Genomic DNA, 19,995 nt, shown 5'->3' on the forward strand with positions numbered 1-19,995 from the left:
ATGGTCCGAAAACTCCTAATAATATGTATATATATATTTTTACAAAATATTGGAAAATTGTTAAGCTAATGGATGAATGAAGTTTATATATTAAAAGAAAATAACAATAATATATATATATATATATAAATTATTAAAAAGATAATACTGTAATGTGATGATTTTATACTTAAATTATCCCCTAGTATTCTAGTAATAATAGTTGTTAAGTTGAATGATGTCTCTAACAATTGTTGGCTAGGTGGACAAACACAAGATTGCGGTAGGTTAGCAACACACGTGACAACAATAAATTATTCTCTCTGAAGAAATCTTTAAATCCTGACCGTCCAAACAAATATTTCGCAGCTGAGAATCTCGAACGTCCATTATATCTTTTCTGTTGCAGAGTTAAAAATTTAGTGCTTATTTCGAAACTAAATATGGACCGTAGATATAGTAACGCGTCTCCATCGGACGGTACCCGTGATACGATGTTTATTTGGAATATGTTTTCTTTATAACTGAAAAAACCTTACTCTCGCGGAACCAGACGAAACCCTAGCTCTCCCGTTTCTCCCGGTTAAAAAAGAAAAAAAAAAGAAGCAAATTTTGCTTTTTTTATTTTCGGCTAAATTGAACGAATACTTTTGGGAAATTTTCGATTGTTTGATTTAGGGATCCGATTCGCAGTCCGATTTACCGAAACCCTAATTTTGATTTTGGGATTGTGGCGACTATAAAGGTCCTTAAGAGACTCGATTTCGTCTGATAAAGTGATGCAGGTAGGCATGCAAATTTCTCTCTTTTTTTTTTTAATTTTTTGCAGTTAAATTTTGCTTGATTGTTGAAAAAACAATTGCTTGGATTTCAATGCAAAGTTTTTTCCTGAAGTGGGATTTGATCTGTTTCTTTGGGTGACTTGTGTGTTCTTCTTTTATCATACTTTGGGTACTTTTTGTGATTCTGGGTTTGGTTTTGGTGTCACAGATCTGAAAAATGTTTGCTTGCGTATATGATGGAATTTGAGACCTGCTGGCTTTTGATTCTGGGTATTGGTTCGAGGTGGCTTTCATGGAAAATAGACTAGGTAACTCTAATGGAGTGGGAATTTCGAAGAAATCCAGGTCTTTAGATCTTAAGACGCTCTATAAGTCTAGCATTTCCAAGGATTCAGTGAATAAGAGCTTTAAAAGAAAACATAGGTCTGGGATTGATGGTGATCAGTTGAAGCAGGACAAGAAGAGCAGGAAAGTTGTTTCTCTAAGTAGTTTTAAGAAAGTAGGTAGCCAGAACGAGAGTATTCTGGATAAGGCATGCAATGGCACCACTATATTGCACAATTTGGAGGACTCCAAGGAGGTGGGTTTGGATGAGAAATTGTGTGACAGTAATGGGCTTCAAGTGATTTCTGTTGGTTTGGCAAGTAGTACGATTTATGTTCCTAGACGCAGGAGAGATTTTGTTGGGAGGAGTAGGTTTGAGAATGGCCTAGCACAGAAGTCTGCAGGGGAGTCTGATAGTCAGGAGGAGCTGGTTGTTAATATCCCTAAGGTTACTGCTGAAGAATCTAGTGTTCAGGATCAACCCTCTAAAGTTGAAGAGAAGGACTCTGACAAAGATATCAAAGAATCTAATTCCGCAGCTCCGTTGCAGTTGGAAAATGGGCATTCTAATCAGTCTCCAGTGAAAGATGATCAGCTGGTTGTTGTTAAACAAAGAAATAGTAACAGCAGAAAAAGGAAGTCCTCAGCATCAAACAGACGCGTGGGAAAAGAGGCCAAGTCTTCAGGTGATGCTTCTGGTAGAATATCCAAGGTATCACGGGAAGATGATGAGGAGAATCTTGAAGCTAATGCTGCAATAATGCTGTCTTCACGGTTTGATCCAAACTGTACCCAGTTTCCTTCAAATTCTGTTACTCCTGGTTCACCATCTGCGAGTAGATTGCATCCATTGCCTTCTGGTAAGAATTCAGTTGATCCTCGGTCCGAGTTGCTTAGTTCTAAATGTGTCTCAGATGACACTGATGATAGAATGTTGCGACCAAGGAGACATAATGATGATGGGAAGGGTAAAGTTCGGAAAAGACGCCACTTTTATGAAATTTTGTTTTCAGATGTGGATTCACACTGGTTGTTAAACAAAAAGATTAAAGTTTTCTGGCCATTGGATGAGAGATGGTATCATGGGTTTGTGGATGGTTTCGATGGAGACAAGAACCTGCATCATGTAAAATATGATGATCGTGATGAGGAGTGGATCAACTTACAGGGTGAAAGATTCAAAATTCTGTTGTTTCCTTCTGAAGTTCCTGGAAAAAATCAGCGGAAAAGGCGTTGTTCAGAGTCAAAGTCTACTCAGAAAGTAAAAGGGAATGATACTTCCAGCAAAGACGAGGAGAAGCAGAAGGAAAAGCTAGAAGATGATAGCTGCATGGAATCAGAGCCAATCATCACATGGTTGGCTCGGTCTAGACATCGGGACAAATCCTCCACTCTTAAGGCTGTACAAAAGCGGAAAAAAACTGACGTAATGACATCTAATGAATCTGTTAAAATGAATGGGGATGTCACAGATAGATCGGCTAGTTCTCTTGCATCATGTGGATTACCTGGACCAAGTAAAAACGAGTTGGAAAGCTCTGGTTTTCGGAATGGTAGCATATTTCCTATTGTCTATTGTAGGAGAAGACTTCATACAGCAAAGAAGGATATCTACAAAGAGTCAGGTTACAATAGTGTTGAGTTTTTGAAGCAGTTTCTTGTATCAAAAAGTCCGGATCCTGGTGTAGAGTTTTTGCCTATTGAAGATTCTGGGGATCTGGAGCTTTGTTGCCCGTGGAATGAATCAGAGCAATTTGAGTTGTCCCTCAGCCTACAGGGTGTTTCCTTGATGAGCTACTTTCTTATGGCCGATGTTGACTGGCTTTCACGTGCTGCTCTTTTGCTTCGTCATGGTACACTTGTGACTTTGTGGCCAAGAGTTCGTTTGGAAATGATTTTCCTGAATAACCAAGATGGGTTAAGGTATCTAATTTTTGAAGGCTGCTTAATGGAAGTTGTTCAATTGATTTTCCGTATCTTGATGGTAGTAGATCATTCTAATAAGCAAGGAGCACAAGGAGCGGATGCTGACTTGCAGTTGCCAGTTTTCTCAATTGGTCTCCAAGTTTCTTGCATCCCAGGTTTCCAAAGGCAGCTTGGATTTCAAATCTACAGTTTCCATGAGGTGAAACATTCAAAGTGGTCATACTTGGAACAGAATGTCAGGAGACATTCTTTGCTGGTTAAGCAAGTATCAATTGCAGAGTGTACTCACAATAACATGAAGGTCCTGCAGAAGGTACAGTGATTCTTTAATGAATGTTCTGGTACATTGCTTCGTTGGTTATACTTTTATTTCTATTATCTCATACCAATTCGTTTTTTTTTTTAATCTTGCACATCAGGTTATGCAGAAGAGATCTAGGCATGGAATCAGCTCAGGCCTTGTTTCTAGAGGATCATCATCTGCTGAAGCGTGGCCCACATCTGTTTGCTACAAGAAGCAAAATACGTCTCCATTTGCACTTCTTTTTACTGCTCGGCCACCTACACTGTTACTCAGTTTACACTTGAACATGATAAGGGAGCTGGGTCATGATTCAGCAGACTTCCTAGGAATAGAACGCGATTTGGTAACACATAGAGGTTGTGATATGGCAGATTTTACAAATGAGCATTCTGAACTGTCTCTCAAGAGTAAGAGCCAAACTGATGAACCAATTATCACTTCTTCCAGAGCGCAAGAGTCAAAAGACCTTCATACTCCGTCTCAAAGTCAGCAGCTGGGGTCTGATTCTGAAAACTGGATGTCATACAGTTCTTCTGTTGTCAGACATAAGCATGAAACCAGGTCTAATGTTTCGGTGAATGGGATTAGTATTCAAGTTCCAATATCTGATGATTGTGAGGATGGTACTCCGCAGTCAAGTAATCTGGCCTTGAATATTCAAGGTAGTAGCAACTCAAGTCCAAAGGCCACTGCCCCAAGAAGTATGTGGAACCGAAGTAAAAGTTCTTTAAATGGCCATCTCTCGCATGGTTGGTCGGATTCAAAGGGAGACTTTTTGAACACTAATTTGGCAAATGGACCTAAGAAGCGACGTACCCAAGTGTCTTATTCATTGCCTTCTGGGGGTTCTGATTCTAGAAACAAAGGTTCCCTGCTCAAGGGGATGCCGAACAAAAGAATTAGAAGGTCTACCGCTGATGTTACCAAAGGTATTCAGAAAGATCTCGAGTCTAGTTTATGTGATGCCAATGTATTAGTCACTCTTGGTGATAGAGGCTGGCGAGAATATGGAGCTCAGATTTTCCTGGAACCTTTTGATAATAATGAATGGAGACTTGCGGTAAAAATCTCAGGGACAACAAAATACTCACACAGGGCACATCAATTTCTGCAACCTGGGTCAGTGAATAGGTTTACACATGCTATGATGTGGAAAGGTGGAAAAGATTGGACCTTGGAGTTCCCTGATAGGGGCCAGTGGTTCCTTTTTAAAGAGATGCATGAAGAGTGCTACAATAGAAATACTCGGGCTGCTTTAGTTAGAAATATTCCTATTCCTGGCATCCGCATGATAGAAAGGGATAATTTTGATGGAACAGAAACTGAATTTATTCGCAGTTCTTCTAAATATTTTCGGCAGACTGAAACTGATGTTGAGATGGCATTAGATCCTTCACGTGTTATGTATGACATGGACAGCGATGATGAGCAGTGCCTTTTGAGAATTCGTGAGTGTTCGAGTGCTGAGAATAGTGGCTCTTGTGAGATCACTGAGGACATGTTTGAGAAGGCAATGGACATGTTTGAGAAGGCTTCATTTGTAAAGCAGCGTGATAACTTTACCTTAATCGAAATTCAAGAATTGACGGCTGGAGTTGGATCCTTGGAAGCAATGGAAACAATATATGAGCTTTGGAGAACAAAGAGGCAGAGGAAGGGAATGCCATTGATCAGGCATCTTCAGGTACAATCTCTGATGCCTTTTCATCTTTTATTATTTATTTGGTTTTCATGTTTTTCTTGAGATTTAAAAATCTGCATGACTAGGCTCAACATAGATCTTTTTGGAATCGGGGGAAATGCAGAATTGTGGACAATAAGGCTATGTCTAGTAGTAGGTATTACTTAGTGTTCTTTTCAGGATATTGAATGATGTGGGTGTTTTATGCAAATGGAACGTCTATTAGGGGGAAAATTGCATCTTTTTGCATTCCAGTTTGTTGTGCACGAAGATGTCTGGAAGTCCATAACTGTAGCATCTTCTATAGTCTGTTGATTTTACTCCTTGTTGATTAGTCTTACTTGCTAGCTCAACAATAATGTAGTTACTCTGCTGCAATATTTTTAATTTTGCCTAACGTAAACACTTGTTTTCTACCCTTGCAATTCAGCCACCTCTATGGGAAAAATATCAAAGGGAGCTCAAAGACTGGGAGTTGGTTATGAGCAAAGCAAACACTCCAAATTCCTGTGGGTCGCAGAAGAAACAGTCACCTACTGAGAAGCCAGCGATGTTTGCTTTCTGTTTTAAGCCTCGAGGTTTGGAAGTCAAACACAGGGGAACAAAACACAGGTCACAGAAGAAACTCTCAGTTTATGCTCAACATAGTTCTGCTTTGGGAGATTATGATGGCTGTAATTCATCAGGTAACTCGTTTTTACCTGCTTGATATTCTATAAATCCTCTATTGACTCTGATTTTTCAAAATGAAGTCTGTGTTTAATCCAACTTTTCCATTTCTCTAGCAGGAAGAAGACCTGTTGGTTTTGTCTCTGGCGACGAGAGGTTTTTATATTCAAATCAAAGCTATGAGCACTCGAATGAATTTTCTGTACATCCAGGAACATATTCCCCTCGTGACCTAGGCATGGGATATTTCTCGAGCGGTGGAAATGGATATCATAGGAATCACCAAAACAAGTCGCAAAGAATCAATGGGAAGAGGAATACGAGTGAACGATGGGATGCAGGCTATTCTGAATGCCCCAGTTCCAATCTTGTCTGTTACTCCAACGGATCTCAGCGTCCTGATGTGGAAGGAATACGGAATAGTACAGACATTGATGAGTACAAATTGCGAGATGCAGCTGGTGCTGCAAGGCGAGCATGCGCTTTGGCGAAGCTCAAGCGGGAAAGAGCAGAGAGTTTGAGGTACAAAGCAGATCTAGCGATCCAGAAAGCTGCAGCTGCTCTCATGTGTGCAGAGGCAGTTAAAGCTTCTTCCGAGGACCTAGGCAACAACAATGGGGTAGAAAGCTCAAGCGAAGGATGAGTCAATAGATACCACTCTTGTTAAGTCTGGGTATTGTCACCTCTTGAGCAAAAGAAGAGATAGTGATTCGACATGTCCTGTTCAACACACGAGCTGGTCTTGACACGAATTAAAAAACGACCCAGATGAGCTCCACTGTACAGAAATTTGCCTCCCTCTGCTTTAAGTAAGCTATATTTTGATGCAGCAATAACACCGAACTGGGACTCTGAAACTTGATCTCATGTACCCATCGGCTGGGAATGTTCTTAGTAGGTTAAGAAGAGAGACAAAAATTGAGGAGATGGTAAAAAAAAAAAAAAAAAAAAAGAGAGAAAAAAGAAAAGAGGAGATTGTAAGTAATTTGGTTTATTAGGCTTCTTTTGGTAGAGAGATTTAGTTTGAGCAAAAAAAAGATTATTCTACTGCAAGTATTTTGCGGTGCTCTTCTTCTCCATATTTCTTCTCTGCCTTCTTTTCAATTTTAGTCAAGATCATAAAGTTTGAAAAATATTGAAACGAAGTCAAACTTGCAACACTTGCCATGTAGTCATATAATTACAAAAATTAGTTACAAATCACATTTGTCAATACTCTTCCAAAAATTTAGTATTCTCTTATAATTTGTAAAACATTGGGAAAAATGAGAGAGAAGAAAAGGTGGTGAGAGAAATTCCAACGGCGGGAAATCTTTGAAGTTAGCAGTTTTGTCGGAAGATGTCTCATTCGTTTGCTGGCTTCATGATCTCTCTGTTACTTATTTCCTAAATTTGTCATATCTTGGACAACCTCCTGAGAGAAGTTCTTTCTCATCATTCTTTCCACCCCAAATTCTCTTCTTCGACTGGTTCCTCTTCTTTTTGTAAGGTTTTTCTCTTCTCTTTTTTTTTTTGTTTGTTTGAACATTTTAGAGCATCAGGGGCTTGAAGCTTAAAATTTCCCATGTTTCTCGCATGTAACGTAAGATTAAGGATTTAAAGATGCACGAGAATAACCTCAATGTTTTTGGCTTAAGATAGTAATTTCTTCTCAGGTAAATGATGACATTGCTCTTTGATAGGATTTCTCATTTGAGATATTGTTTTTCTTCATGAGAGAGGCATTTTTCCAAGAATGAAGGAAGACGAGCGAACCGAAAAGGCTATCCGGAGTTTATTGAAGCTTCCTGAGAACCGGAGATGCATCAATTGCAATAGTCTGGTTGGTACAACATTTTTAGCTGATCATACGTACATTCATTTGTTGGAGCCAATGATCCATCTGAATAGCTCATTGTTGTCTAACATGTGAATCTTTGCAGGGTCCACAATATGTATGCTCAACTTTCTGGACTTTTGTCTGCGTTAACTGCAGCGGAATCCAGTAAGTCTTTTCCTCTTCTCCTTTCATTTTTCTTCTTTTGATTTCTCTATCAATCCAAGGAAAAACTCTGGTACTTGCAAGTGTTGGTCCAAATTACATATCATGCATGTGTTTCTTTTTGTATATATTTGCAGCCGAGAATTCACACATCGTGTTAAATCTGTATCAATGGCCAAGTTCACAGCAGACGAAGTTAGTGCACTTCGCGCAGGAGGAAACGAGGTTTGATATTGAGCTTCTCATTTTGTCTCAATCATCCATCTTCTAGTACTGTAAACTTTCATTGTGTTCTCTGCAGCGAGCCAGACAAATTTATTTTAAAGAATGGGATGCTCACCGTGATGGTTACCCCGATCGCAGGTTCTTGGACATTTATTAATCTCAGCCAAGTTAACACTAGGAGTAGCAAAATTTTTATATGTTGACCTCAGTTTTCTTTCTTTTTGTTCAGTAATATTTTCAAGCTCCGAGATTTCATCAGGAGTGTTTATGTGGACAAAAGATACAGTAGCAGTGACAAGATCTCACAGCAGAAATCGGTAAACTGCTTTTCTTACTTGCTTCATTACATTTACCTTTTTCTTGATTCAGCTTAATTAGCCAAACCTGAAGCTAAGTGTTGCAACTCATTTTGGGACAACATTATATGTTACAATGTTTAGGATGTCACAGAAGATTACAGGGAAAGTAAGAAGACCAGTGCACATGTTCTCGGATCTAGAAGTTTACACTCTGTGGATAAATCTGACATCGAAAGATCTAGTGCTGCTGGGAGGAGTGGAAGTGAATCTCTAAGGTTTTATTTTGATGACAAGAACCATAAACAACAACATGTTACGCATAATCCAAGGTCTAGAGGTTTACCAAAGAGTCCTATTCGCTTTGAGATAGTCGATGATAGGTTTAGAGACGATGGGAGTGTTAAGAGATATGATGCACGTAAAGATTCAAGAGGAAGCTCCAAATCACTTGACCTCTCAAGTAACAAAGACATGCCAAGCTTTCCCATTGTACGCCATACCAGCGAACTCAATATTGTAAAAGTTGAGAAAAAGAAGGATCCAGTGAATAATCAGGTAATCTACAGTTATATCTATTGCATTTTGTTTTATGCATTTTGTCTAGAGTTAATATGTGAACAAGTTGCATTTTGCAGATGACTGCATCATCTGAGAAAATGGAAATTCCTAGAAGTTTAATTGATGATGTACCAGTTTCAGAACTATCTGATGAAGGCATTATTAAGAATTCAAGTGAAATTCCTGCATCTCTAAAGACCACTGAGGAGCCAGCTCCTAATTCTTTGGAAGCTTTGTTGTTTGGATCCTCTGTTCCTTCTGTTGTCCCTGGAACAAACAACTATGAACTATGGAACACAAGTGATATTTCCTCTACTGAAAACTATACCGCAGTTAACCTCGGGACCCAGACAATGCCAGGAATACCAGACAGTGTTACCTCTTTTGCCACATCACCAACAACTGCACATGCTCATTCCGGTTCTTCAGGTCCAGTGGTACCTGTTGCTCCTGATAACTTAAATACAAAAGAGACGGCTACACTTGCAAATAACCAGGTTGGTCTCTGTAGCAGTTTTTAAACACACATTTACAAATATTTTCTTGAATTCAGGAGTTTAAGCTGCATCAACTGTTAGTAACAGTAGATGTAACCGGATCATTTACAGACTTTGAAAAAGAAGAAAAGACTATAGTTTCAATAAAACTTGTTCTCTTCATGTGCTAACCCTTTGCAAACACATGTGGCATCTACATATATCATCTAAGGGACCATCAGATTTCTCTATGGAACAGACAACACTGGCTATCACAGATTATGCTCATGGAGTTGGATCTGAGCATCATCAAGATGATGAGACACAATCTAGCATAAGAAAGGCGCTTCCTGAGGTAACGAACCCTTCTCTTATAACAGAAATTTGGATACTCTTTTGGGAATCTCTGATCATAAGAATCTAACCATTGGCAGGACCTTTTCACTGGAGGCTTCTCATTTGCCCCTCAGCAAGTTCATGGTCAACATCATGGCATGGGATATGGCATGCAATATTATCAATATCCTGTGGTATATGTTCCATTGACATAATTATTACAGCATCTGGTTTTATGCTGATATATGTCCTTTTTCTTAGCAGGCTATGGGAGCCTTAACATATACAGCAAAAGCAGCAAATCCCTTTGATCTTAGCTATGATGATACAGCTCCAAACCAAACACCACAAGTATGAATCCTAGAGTTAATTTCCTGATAGTATATATGATGAAAATGAATATATATATATACTCAGTTCCTTTCTCTTTTCTATGTCTTTTACAGTTTCCTACTATGGCATATGTGCAAGGAGGAGGCTTACCTCACGTGTCATCTCCAATAGGGTATTCAGATTCTTCAAGTCCAGCTGCAGATTCCATTGGACTGATGACCTCTCAGTCACCTTTTCATGCAACCGCTTTATCCCCAAACTCTCCAGCTCTTGCATCCCATCTTTCCCCTGGTGAGACGAAATTTATGTAAAAAGACTGTTTTCAGTGGTTGGAGTTTATATTCTAAGAGTTGAAATCTGGTGAACAGGTGCACTAATGGGGCAGCAATCACAGGTGAATATGTCCCCATCATTCAGGTACATACATACTCTGACTCTTCTTAATTAGTGTTCACTGAATGGTTCTTGACTCTAAATTGATTTTGGTGTGCAAAGGCAAGAGTATAGTGGTCTTGGTACAGAAGGAAATACGTTCAACGGAGTACATACATTTCATCAAGCAAACAATGGATATCCTTCTGCAAACCCAAATGCTTATGTATCCAGAGGAAATCCCTTTGAATGAGAAACAGCTTAATGCAGAAGTTTTCTGATTACGGAAATGGGATGAGATTTCGTATAATCCTTCTAAAACATGACTTGCTTGACGATGAAACAGAGGTTTCAATCATCTACTATTTGCTAATTGATCAAATGAACATTGATGTGGAAAGATATTACTTTGTAATAAAAAGATTATAGAACTTATGTAATTTATCTACAGAGCTTGTTCTATTGGCCATTTGACAATCAGATTTTAGTGTGCATGTGTTAAGTGTATTGTAAGTTGTAAACAACAAAACAAATATTTCTTACAAAGTTATAATTAACTACGCAAACTAGTATCACAATTTCAATTAATATATATTTTAAAAGTTCATATCATTCTTATACTTATTAAATATACAATTTGCGCATAAACTTAAAGATATTTAATGGCGTTTTAACAAGAAAATAAAATTGAATAAATTTTGTATATTTTTGACATAACAATACCAAAAAAATTCTAGCATTCGATTGAACCAAACTTGACGTGTGAATGAGTCTGGTTTACTACAGTCAAATTGATAACTCTTTTTTTTCTAAGTTCCAACTCTTCAACGTTTTTTATTCATGTACCCTTGCATTTTGTTGAAATTTTGCAATGTGAATTTTCTGTCTTCTCTTACGGACAACAAAATTTTAGTTTTTATCAGTCGTCTGAATCCTGTGACAGACACCGACGCCGTTAACCGTCGTCGCTGTCGCTGTGTCTCTCTTTCTCACTCTGTTCCATAGATCTGAGCTTCTATCAATATTCTCGGATCGCTATCAGTCAAATCTTAAGAATTTCGTCGCTTTAGCTCAATTCGGGTACGTGTTTCAATTTTCTCGATAGACCCTTTTGAGATTCTTGCCTTTTTTGTTTTTTCTCCTTTAGATCAGATTTCGGTTTCCTGATTTATTAGTTTATTACCATTGATGAAGTTTTCTAGATTCGTCTCCTTTGTTTATGGTCTTGATAGGGTCTTTATGTTCTGAAGGAATAAAAAATCTTGTCTTTGGATGGATAATTATTGTCTTCAATTGTATTTGTTGTTTCTAAGAAGAAGTTGTGTAGTTACTGCCACCAAGTCTGTGTGATTGATCGGATCATTGTTAGTGTGTCAGTGTTTTTATCTTCAATTTCTTTAATTGTGGCATTTGCTGATTGATTACTTGAATTTGTTGATTTTCGCAAGACTTTAGATTGTGGAGGAAGTTTTAGGATTTGATCTCCATCTCGTATCCAAGCATGGTTGCTCCTGTGCCTCCAGGGGCACCTAGACCCAACAGCCAGCAAAATTCCGGGCCACCTAATTTCTACCCGGGTTCACAAGGGAACTCAAATGCTTTAGCCGACAATATGCAGAACTTGAGCTTGAATCGACCACCTCCGATGATGCCTGGCTCAGGTCCTAGACCACCTCCTCCTTTTGGTCAGTCACCACAGCCTTTCCCTCAGCAATCCCCTTCTTATGGAGCTCCGCAACGTGGGCCTTCACCCATGTCCCGGCCTGGACCTCCAGCTGGCATGGCGAGACCAGGTGGTCCGCCTCCTGTATCACAACCAGCTGGGTTTCAGTCAAATGTACCCTTGAACAGACCCACTGGTCCACCTTCTCGTCAGCCATCATTTGGGTCTAGACCTTCAATGCCTGGAGGACCAGTGGCGCAGCCTGCCGCCTCTTCTAGTGGTTTTCCAGCTTTTGGTCCATCAGGTAGTGTAGCTGCAGGTCCTCCTCCAGGATCTCGCCCAATGGCATTTGGTTCACCTCCACCTGTCGGATCTGGCATGTCTATGCCTCCCTCAGGCATGATTGGTGGTCCAGTCAGTAATGGGCATCAAATGGTTGGTTCAGGGGGATTTCCGAGGGGAACCCAGTTCCCCGGTGCTGCTGTTACAACTCCACAGGCACCCTATGTGCGGCCTCCTTCAGCACCTTACGCTCGGACTCCTCCGCAGCCACTAGGTTCACATTCTCTTTCCGGAAATCCACCATTAACTCCGTTTACTGCTCCTTCAATGCCCCCACCAGCAACCTTTCCTGGAGCCCCTCATGGCAGGCCAGCGGTATCAGGCTTGCCTTATGGTCCACCATCAGCGCAGGTATGTCGAGATACGGTTATGGTATATATTCTTGCTATGTAACTTTTGTGAATCCTATGTATGGAATGATGAAAACATGTAGATGTGTATTTTTATTCATTCAGCAGATAGGACCATACTAGTTGACCGATCTTTGGAATATTTTGACCGTGAAAGATTTGAACTGGCATTGGCAGGATTCTTTTATCTGATTAATTAAGCAACAATTAATGTAGCGCTTTAGCTTGTGGCTCCCTTTTTTATTGTTAAGCAAAATCTTTTCACTTGATGTATTTCCTTTGTGTGGCAGATTCTGATGGTCTTCAAATTTGAATGTTAGTAGGTTGCCCCACCTCTAGGCTTTCCTGGTCAAATGCAACCACCAAGATATGGGATGGGTCCTTTGCCAAATCAGTCGATGACCAACATACCCACTGCCATGGGCCAACCTGGTGCCACTGTTCCTGGACCCTCAAGAATTGATCCTAATCAAATCCCAAGGCCAGGTTCAAGCTCCAGCCCAACTGTATTTGAAACTCGCCAGAGTAATCAGGCTAATCCTCCCCCGGTATGTATACATGATCAGATTTCAATTCGGACATTAGTCTGAGATGCCATATCTTTTGTTTGGGGGTTTTGTCGAACTGCTATATCCTTTCCTGATTTTCTCTTCTATTTTTTCAAGCCTGCTACTAGTGATTATGTTGTTCGAGACACCGGAAATTGTAGTCCCCGTTACATGAGGTGTACCATCAATCAGGTAGCAATGAAGCATGAATTATTCTATAGTCGGATGTGTTTCCGTTCAATATTTTCTCATTGTATTCCTTGATTCTTAGGAACTTGATACCTTTTTCCCTTTTTCGTAATAGATCCCATGTACAGTTGATCTTCTATCTACATCTGGAATGCAACTGGCGTTGATGGTCCAACCGCTGGCGCTTTCTCATCCATCTGAAGAGCCTATACAAGTAAGCCTTGTCTGACAAAACAAAGCATGTGGGCATTCGGTTTCTATGCTATTCCTATTAGTATTTGCATTTACCAATTTGGTCTTATTGATCGCATAAACGAGTATCTTTGACTTACACGTTTTCATTTACATCTTACTATACTATGGTGCAGGTTGTGGACTTTGGTGAGGGTGGGCCTGTTCGATGTTCACGCTGTAAGGGTTACATAAATCCTTTCATGAAGTTCATTGACCAAGGAAGGAAGTTCATCTGTAATTTCTGTGGTAAATGTTACTGTTTTCAGTTATGCAAGCTACAAAATCTGAAGTTATAGCTATGTAACTGCAATAGTATGTATCAAGTTATGAAATAATTGAATATTCCAAGCTAGAAGCGTACACTAACATTTTTGTGCTTAACCTTCCCGTATTTAAAGATTTCTTCTGTCAATCTGGATTTCACCTAATTGTGGAAGGTGGTGATATGATTTTGTTTAAGAGAGATGCTTATATATTGTTATTGTTGTATTCTCTTGGGAGTTCGTTGATGTGGGAAGCTTTGTGATCCATTTCCTCATCAACTTTCTTTTGCACAGGATACACTGATGAGACTCCCCGTGACTATCACTGTAATCTGGGTCCAGATGGTAGACGTAGGGATGTTGATGAAAGACCTGAGCTGTGTAGGGGAACCGTTGAGTTTGTTGCTACAAAAGAATACATGGTTAGTTTGTGAGACTTTCTGCTTATAAATGTAAAATTCTTTTGTTTTGTTGCTACATAAGATGCCAATTTATTTTATGTGGTCTGGAATCTACCATTGTATTTGACAAGTGTTCTGTCCTCTGATTTTGTGTTTTCCCGAAAATTTTAACCTATTACTACTGTGGTCAACGGTTTCTCTATACATACTGTACTGTTGATCTATTGAACTACCACCTAGATTACCTTTCTAGCTAAGATATTAATATTAACGTCGTTTTGGGAGAAGTTGATGATCAGACATGTCGGGAATGGATGGAAATTTAAGTCATTATCTTTTCTGGTAGGTACGGGATCCAATGCCAGCAGTATATTTTTTCCTCATTGATGTCTCAATGAATGCGATACAAACAGGTGCTACTGCCGCTGCTTGCAATGCAATCCAGCAAGTACTTTCAGACCTTCCTGTAAGTTTTTTCGCCATTTCCAACTTTCCAAAACATTCAGTTATATCCACCCTGTTCTGAATATCTATTTGGTTTACACGTGTCTGAAGACTTTTTTACTATTTTGGTGGTATTTGAAATTAAGTAACAGTCCCTGTCCAAACCTTTTGAGGTTTTTAGTGATAGTTTAAATTTGCTTGTTACATGCATCACCCCTTTGCATACTAAGGTGTTCATATCTGAATAATTTAGAGAGTAGCTTCTGCTGCATATCTCTTAGCGTGTGTACCTTGTCCTTATCTTTAGTGAGACTGTGAACTTTTGTTATGGTATGGTTATGTTACCAATGGCTTTATAATTCTTATTTTGTATCGCCATTAGACAATTAATTTTTTTTCTGTATTCGTTTTCAGGAAGGTCCTAGGACATTTGTTGGGATTGCTACATTTGACTCAACAATCCACTTCTATAATTTGAAACGTGCACTGCAGCAGGTGATTTGTTTGCACTAGTTTTTTTTCTTCTTTTGTAATTGTTGGATGGAAAAAATAAAAAACGAGATCTACAAGATGTTTGATGCTCATTGTGCAGCCATTGATGCTCATTGTCCCTGATGTACAAGATGTCTATACACCTTTAGAAACAGATGTTGTAGTTCAGCTATCTGAGGTCAGTTCTGGGTCATTTGTTTTCTATTTGGGTACTTCCTGATTAGTTTTTCCCTTGTTTGTCAATGTGTCGTATAAGCTGGCTACTATTATTAAGATTGGTTATCGTAATTTCTTTCTCATACTTTTTGTATTTATTTTATATTGATGGGAGTTCAGTGCCGTCAACACCTAGAGCTTTTGCTGGATAGTATCCCAACGATGTTTCAGGAAAGTAAAATTCCTGAATCTGCTTTTGGTGCAGCAGTTAAGGTACGGAATTGCTAAAGATGCATACGCAATACAAGTAGAAGTTTGGCACATTTGATGGCCTTCTTGATTTCATGAGTTCGTTGTTTAGTCAGCATTAGACCTTTGTCAACTTGTTTAATGGTTTCAATCATCATTGCATGGCGTAAAATGATAAATTTTATAATCCGGTTTGAAGCAATCAATGAAGTGTCATTTCAGGTTAATTTACCGATGTTGCCAAGCTCACATGTGTTTTGTGCTGAGATCATTTCTAATGAATCCTATTTTAGTTTTTGGGAAAAATGCCGAGGATAATATCTACTAGTCTCAGCATGTTTGACTTTCGTGTCTAACAACTCCTTTTCTCTAGGCTGCTTTCTTGGCGATGAAGAGCAAAGGAGGGAAGCTTATGGTATTTCAATCAAGTATGATGCTCACTATATTTGGGCATTTTATATATTAGGGTATATTGATGCATGTGCTTCCAAGTCACCTAGAATCTATCGATGCACATTGAAAATTATTGATTTATTAGAAGCATACTGCTCAGTACCTCTATAACGTAACTGATATGATTACCATCTTTTCCATAGTTTTGTGTTCTGTTGGTGTTGGAGCACTTTCTTCTAGAGAGGCCGAAGGGAGAGCTAATATGTCTGCTGGTGAAAAGGTAAACATGCTTCTTTCTTTTTTTTCAAAAGAATATACTGGTTCATTGCAAAATATTAAATTGTCCTGCAATTCTTTTTATTTCAGGAGGCCCATAAATTACTACAACCAGCAGACAAAACTCTAAAGACCATGGCTATTGAATTTGCTGAATACCAGGTATACCAATAGAATTATGTTCGAATTTAACTGATAATCTTTCCATCTGCGTATCAGTAATCTACAATGTATCATTCTTTCTTCATTGCAATAGTTCGTCCATGTCTAAGCCATCCATAAATGTCTCAGGTCTGTGTAGATATATTTATCACAACTCAGGCCTATGTTGACATGGCTTCAATTTCCGTTATTCCAAGAACTACTGGAGGACAGGTAATTTCCAATATTCCTTACCCTTTCTGATTATCGAAACCATGTTGAGCTTGATGTCTAGGTTTTGCCGCACTTACGATTTCAATCTTTTAACTATTTTTTCCAGGTGTATTGTTATTACCCTTTCTCAGCTCTCTCAGATCCTCCCAAGCTTTACAATGATCTTAAATGGAATATTACTAGGCCACAGGGTTTTGAGGCTGTCATGCGAGTCAGATGCAGCCAGGTATGTTTTTGCGGTAGAGGGTTCTCTTCATGCATTATTCTGTTAACTCCAGCTTAAGGCTAATTTTCTGTAAACCATCGTTTCCATTTATTGTAGGGTATTCAAGTGCAAGAATACTCTGGGAATTTCTGCAAACGCATTCCAACTGACATTGATCTACCAGCGGTGAGTGGATCCTCTTTAAATTTTCCCACTAATTAGTTTTGGTTTGCATTGTGTGTCTACTGAGTTCTTGTCAATATCATTGAAACATATCTCTGTATGTGGTCCCTAGTGAAAGTTGTTGAATCTGGAATTATGGATAGATACGATTCAGCTGCTCTGCTGCTTAAGCTAACACAATGTTAGTTATAGGAAAACACATAATTGTTGCTGCAAGTTTACAAAGAGATTCACTATGGTATAAACTCTTTTTACTCTTGACAAACCTTGATTGCCATATGCCAATGCAGATTGACTGTGACAAAGCCGTAATGGTAACCGTTAAAGCATGATGACAAACTACAAGATGGAGCGGAATGTGCTTTCCAGGTATATTTTGCATTTATGTACCTTGCGAAAAAATGTTGGTACTTTGTCCCATTTAAAATGATGTTATTCTATGTTTGTTCTGTGTCGTTTTTAGTGCGCCCTTCTGTATACTACAATATATGGAGAAAGAAGAATTAGGGTTACCACATTATCACTCTCCTGTACAAACATGCTCAGTAATTTGTTTCGCGCAGCTGACTTAGATTCTCAATTTGCTTGTATGCTGAAACAAGGTAGGTCACTGTTTTCAGTTTTGATTCTACTGCTATCCGTGTTATGATTATGTAACAATTATTGGGATGTTTTTTATGTAGCGGCTAATGAAATTCCTTCGAAGGCACTTCCACTGGTAAAGGAGCAAGCAACTAATAGTTGCATAAATGCACTCTATGCCTACCGTAAATTTTGTGCTACAGTGACATCATCTGGACAACTTATTCTTCCCGAGGCGCTCAAGCTATTTCCATTATACACTCTCGGTATTTCTTTGTGACTTTTGTCAAATTTTAAGTTAATTTTACACACCGTTAGGTTCTCTTTGCAAATTGTTTCCCATCCCTTATCTTGATATTAGAAGTGAATATATTGTGTTTTCACCTGCTATGCATGCTTACTTCTAAGAGATATTAAATGACAGTTGTTTTCGTTTTCTGCTATCTTTGTGGTAATTACATGTGGCCTCCGTGAAGACACTGTAGCATATTTGGTACCTACCATACTAGCAGCATGTTAGATACCTTAATTTCTCCAGATGTTTGGAAACCTGTTCAGTGTGAATTACAAGTACTAATTGTGCTACTCGCTAGTCGCTATCTGTTTTTGTTTCTCTTATATATACTGAGTATGAAATGAAACATACCGCATGGGTCTTGTCAGGATCATATAGCTTCTCAGGAATGGATTTACAGAAAATAGAATTTGATTTGTTGTTATTTCCTTTTACATGGGTCCTCCTCAGCATTGACCAAAAGTGTGGGTTTAAGGACGGATGGAAGAATTGATGATCGATCATTCTGGATCAACTATGTGTCTTCCCTTTCTACTCCTTTGGCAATCCCATTGGTTTATCCGAGAATGATTTCTGTTCACGACCTTGATGTGAAGGTGTGATGGGCTACTTTTTTTTAATATATCTCTGAAGACTTAAATATACAGTTTGTGAAAGTTTTGATTATTCTTACTTTTTAATCTATCAGGACACTGAGGGATCGGTCCTTCCTCCTCCAATCCCATTGTCAAGTGAACACATTAGCAATGAGGGAGTTTATTTTCTTGAGAATGGTGAAGACGGTCTACTATTTGTTGGCGAATCAGTAGACTCTGATATTCTGCAGAAACTTTTTGCTGTTTCTTCAGCTGCTGAAATTCCTAACCAGGTAATCAATATTTCTCTTCATTAGTAGATGGAATTGTAACATGATTAAATAGCGACAGAATCTAACTTTTATATTATTTTAATACACGATCCATATATGACTGTTGTGATTGTTTCATCATATTATTGATACCATAAGAGAAGAAATCACTTTTCTGGAATTTTTGAAGCCTGCTAAGCAATGTAACCTGTGTTTTCTTTATAGTTTGTGCTGCAGCAGTATGATAATCAGTTATCAAAGAAATTCAATGATGCGGTGAATGAAATAAGGAGGCAAAGATGTTCTTACCTAAGGTATCTAGCAAAAATCTCAGTATCTGTCTTTTTTATTTCCTAACTGAACCTTTTCCAGCCTCTAATCCTTCCAATGTCTTTATGTTTTATCTACTCAGAATAAAATTGTGCAAGAAGGGAGAACCATCAGGTGAGTAATAATGGACGGATTCCAAATCTTAGCACTAACTACAAAGGATACATGTTATTTATCTTTTCTTGTTTGCGACATTATCAGTCTTACGTTAATAGTAACAGCTTAGATCCTGTCATCTAATATTATTTTGCGAAATGAACATTTATTTTTGCTTACTCGGTGTTGATTTCATAGAACCTTGTCGATGCTGATTTGTTCTTATGATATTTGGTACTTTTCAGGAATGTTGTTTCTCTCGTATATGGTAGAGGACAGGACAGCAAGCGGCCCGTCGTATGTGGAGTTTCTCGTGCAAGTCCATCGCCAAATCCAGCTAAAAATGAACTGATCCTCTGTTTTCTAGGAGTCCTTACAGAAGTTTCCTCCCATCTGCATCTGTGTCATGTTCGGAATTTGCGGTAGAAAAGCATAGCAGAAGGGGAAAGGGCATCGGTCTTATGGCTGCTTGAGAAGTTTTCTTCTTGTTTGAAGGAAAAGAGAGCATAGACTACTTCAACTTGAGAAGCTTCACGACATTTTAAAGTTGTACTTAGATAATAGTCTCCACTGTTGTTTTGTCTTTTTTTTTTTTTTTACTATAAAGAATTATACAAAAGAGTCCTTAGCTAATCTTTTTTGTATGGTTATTTTTTTGTGTTATTTGAGTTTCGAACTAAGAATTTCCTTTCAAATACTTTTTTTTTTGTTGGTTGTTACCGAATATACAAATAAAAGTCTTTGATGTACAATGCAGTGTAAAATATGAAATAATTGTTATTTTCTTTTTTTTTTAACAACTACTACTACAACTTTATTAGATTGTATAAGGTTGAT

General features: G+C 38.5%; 3 protein-coding genes across 10 annotated transcripts; all 3 read left to right on the forward strand.

Moving 5' to 3' along the window:
- Positions 1-528: 528 nt before the first annotated feature.
- Positions 529-6,893, forward strand: AT4G32620 (Enhancer of polycomb-like transcription factor protein). Of its 2 annotated transcripts, none has more exons than NM_119414.4 (5): positions 529-764; positions 970-3,324; positions 3,431-4,999; positions 5,427-5,682; positions 5,785-6,893. In NM_119414.4, exons 2-5 carry the CDS (start codon positions 1,054-1,056, stop codon positions 6,306-6,308), a joined length of 4,620 nt encoding a protein of 1,539 aa, NP_194988.2. In that variant the 5' UTR covers positions 529-764; positions 970-1,053; the 3' UTR covers positions 6,309-6,893. The 2 variants fall into 2 exon arrangements, with proteins under 2 accessions (NP_194988.2, NP_001154281.1); NM_001160809.2 differs by having other exon boundaries at positions 534-764; positions 5,782-6,596.
- Positions 6,894-7,003: 110 nt separating this feature from the next.
- AT4G32630 (ArfGap/RecO-like zinc finger domain-containing protein) lies at positions 7,004-10,827 on the forward strand. 6 transcript variants are annotated; one of them, NM_001342163.1, is made up of 14 exons: positions 7,004-7,154; positions 7,321-7,487; positions 7,588-7,649; positions 7,784-7,871; positions 7,948-8,009; positions 8,101-8,188; positions 8,312-8,725; positions 8,806-9,225; positions 9,437-9,559; positions 9,639-9,734; positions 9,805-9,891; positions 9,987-10,164; positions 10,242-10,290; positions 10,369-10,827. In NM_001342163.1, exons 2-14 carry the CDS (start codon positions 7,401-7,403, stop codon positions 10,496-10,498), a joined length of 1,884 nt encoding a protein of 627 aa, NP_001328873.1. In that variant the 5' UTR covers positions 7,004-7,154; positions 7,321-7,400; the 3' UTR covers positions 10,499-10,827. The 6 variants fall into 6 exon arrangements, with proteins under 6 accessions (NP_001328873.1, NP_001320115.1, NP_001119100.1 ...); NM_001342162.1 differs by having other exon boundaries at positions 7,007-7,149; positions 7,348-7,487; NM_001125628.4 differs by having other exon boundaries at positions 7,054-7,247; positions 7,348-7,487; positions 9,802-9,891.
- A 259-nt stretch (positions 10,828-11,086) lies between these two features.
- Positions 11,087-19,948, forward strand: AT4G32640 (Sec23/Sec24 protein transport family protein). 2 transcript variants are annotated; one of them, NM_001125629.5, is made up of 25 exons: positions 11,087-11,325; positions 11,701-12,601; positions 12,924-13,148; positions 13,266-13,340; positions 13,453-13,551; positions 13,706-13,817; positions 14,129-14,256; positions 14,582-14,701; positions 15,094-15,174; positions 15,272-15,349; positions 15,508-15,600; positions 15,950-16,004; positions 16,173-16,249; positions 16,336-16,407; positions 16,537-16,620; positions 16,727-16,846; positions 16,943-17,011; positions 17,336-17,377; positions 17,472-17,610; positions 17,692-17,856; positions 18,336-18,481; positions 18,574-18,753; positions 18,958-19,046; positions 19,145-19,176; positions 19,404-19,948. In NM_001125629.5, the coding sequence occupies exons 2-25, from the start codon at positions 11,747-11,749 to the stop codon at positions 19,508-19,510; spliced, it is 3,243 nt and encodes a 1,080-aa protein (NP_001119101.5). In that variant the 5' UTR covers positions 11,087-11,325; positions 11,701-11,746; the 3' UTR covers positions 19,511-19,948. The 2 variants fall into 2 exon arrangements, with proteins under 2 accessions (NP_001119101.5, NP_194990.5); NM_119416.8 differs by having other exon boundaries at positions 11,088-11,325; positions 11,694-12,601.
- The last annotated feature ends 47 nt before the right edge of the window (positions 19,949-19,995 follow it).

This window comes from Arabidopsis thaliana, chromosome 4 (assembly GCF_000001735.4).
Source record: "Arabidopsis thaliana chromosome 4, partial sequence".
NCBI classification, from domain to species: Eukaryota; Viridiplantae; Streptophyta; class Magnoliopsida; order Brassicales; family Brassicaceae; genus Arabidopsis; species Arabidopsis thaliana.

What these genes read in the sequence shown, in the direction of transcription:
- AT4G32620 (NM_001160809.2), top strand. Translation starts at nt 1,054, where the DNA reads ATGGAAAATAGACTAGGTAACTCTAATGGAGTGGGAATTTCGAAGAAA. An exon ending in CATTGATCAGGCATCTTCAG is followed by an intron (nt 5,000 to 5,426) that starts GTACAATCTCTG and finishes CTTGCAATTCAG; the next exon opens with CCACCTCTATGGGAAAAATA. An exon ending in TGATGGCTGTAATTCATCAG is followed by an intron (nt 5,683 to 5,781) that starts GTAACTCGTTTT and finishes CCATTTCTCTAG; the next exon opens with CAGGAAGAAGACCTGTTGGT.
- AT4G32630 (NM_001125628.4), top strand. Translation starts at nt 7,401, where the DNA reads ATGAAGGAAGACGAGCGAACCGAAAAGGCTATCCGGAGTTTATTGAAG. An exon ending in TAAGAAAGGCGCTTCCTGAG is followed by an intron (nt 9,560 to 9,638) that starts GTAACGAACCCT and finishes AACCATTGGCAG; the next exon opens with GACCTTTTCACTGGAGGCTT. An exon ending in TGCATCCCATCTTTCCCCTG is followed by an intron (nt 10,165 to 10,241) that starts GTGAGACGAAAT and finishes TCTGGTGAACAG; the next exon opens with GTGCACTAATGGGGCAGCAA.
- AT4G32640 (NM_001125629.5), top strand. Translation starts at nt 11,747, where the DNA reads ATGGTTGCTCCTGTGCCTCCAGGGGCACCTAGACCCAACAGCCAGCAA. An exon ending in ATGGTCCACCATCAGCGCAG is followed by an intron (nt 12,602 to 12,923) that starts GTATGTCGAGAT and finishes GAATGTTAGTAG; the next exon opens with GTTGCCCCACCTCTAGGCTT. An exon ending in TTGAATTTGCTGAATACCAG is followed by an intron (nt 16,408 to 16,536) that starts GTATACCAATAG and finishes TAAATGTCTCAG; the next exon opens with GTCTGTGTAGATATATTTAT.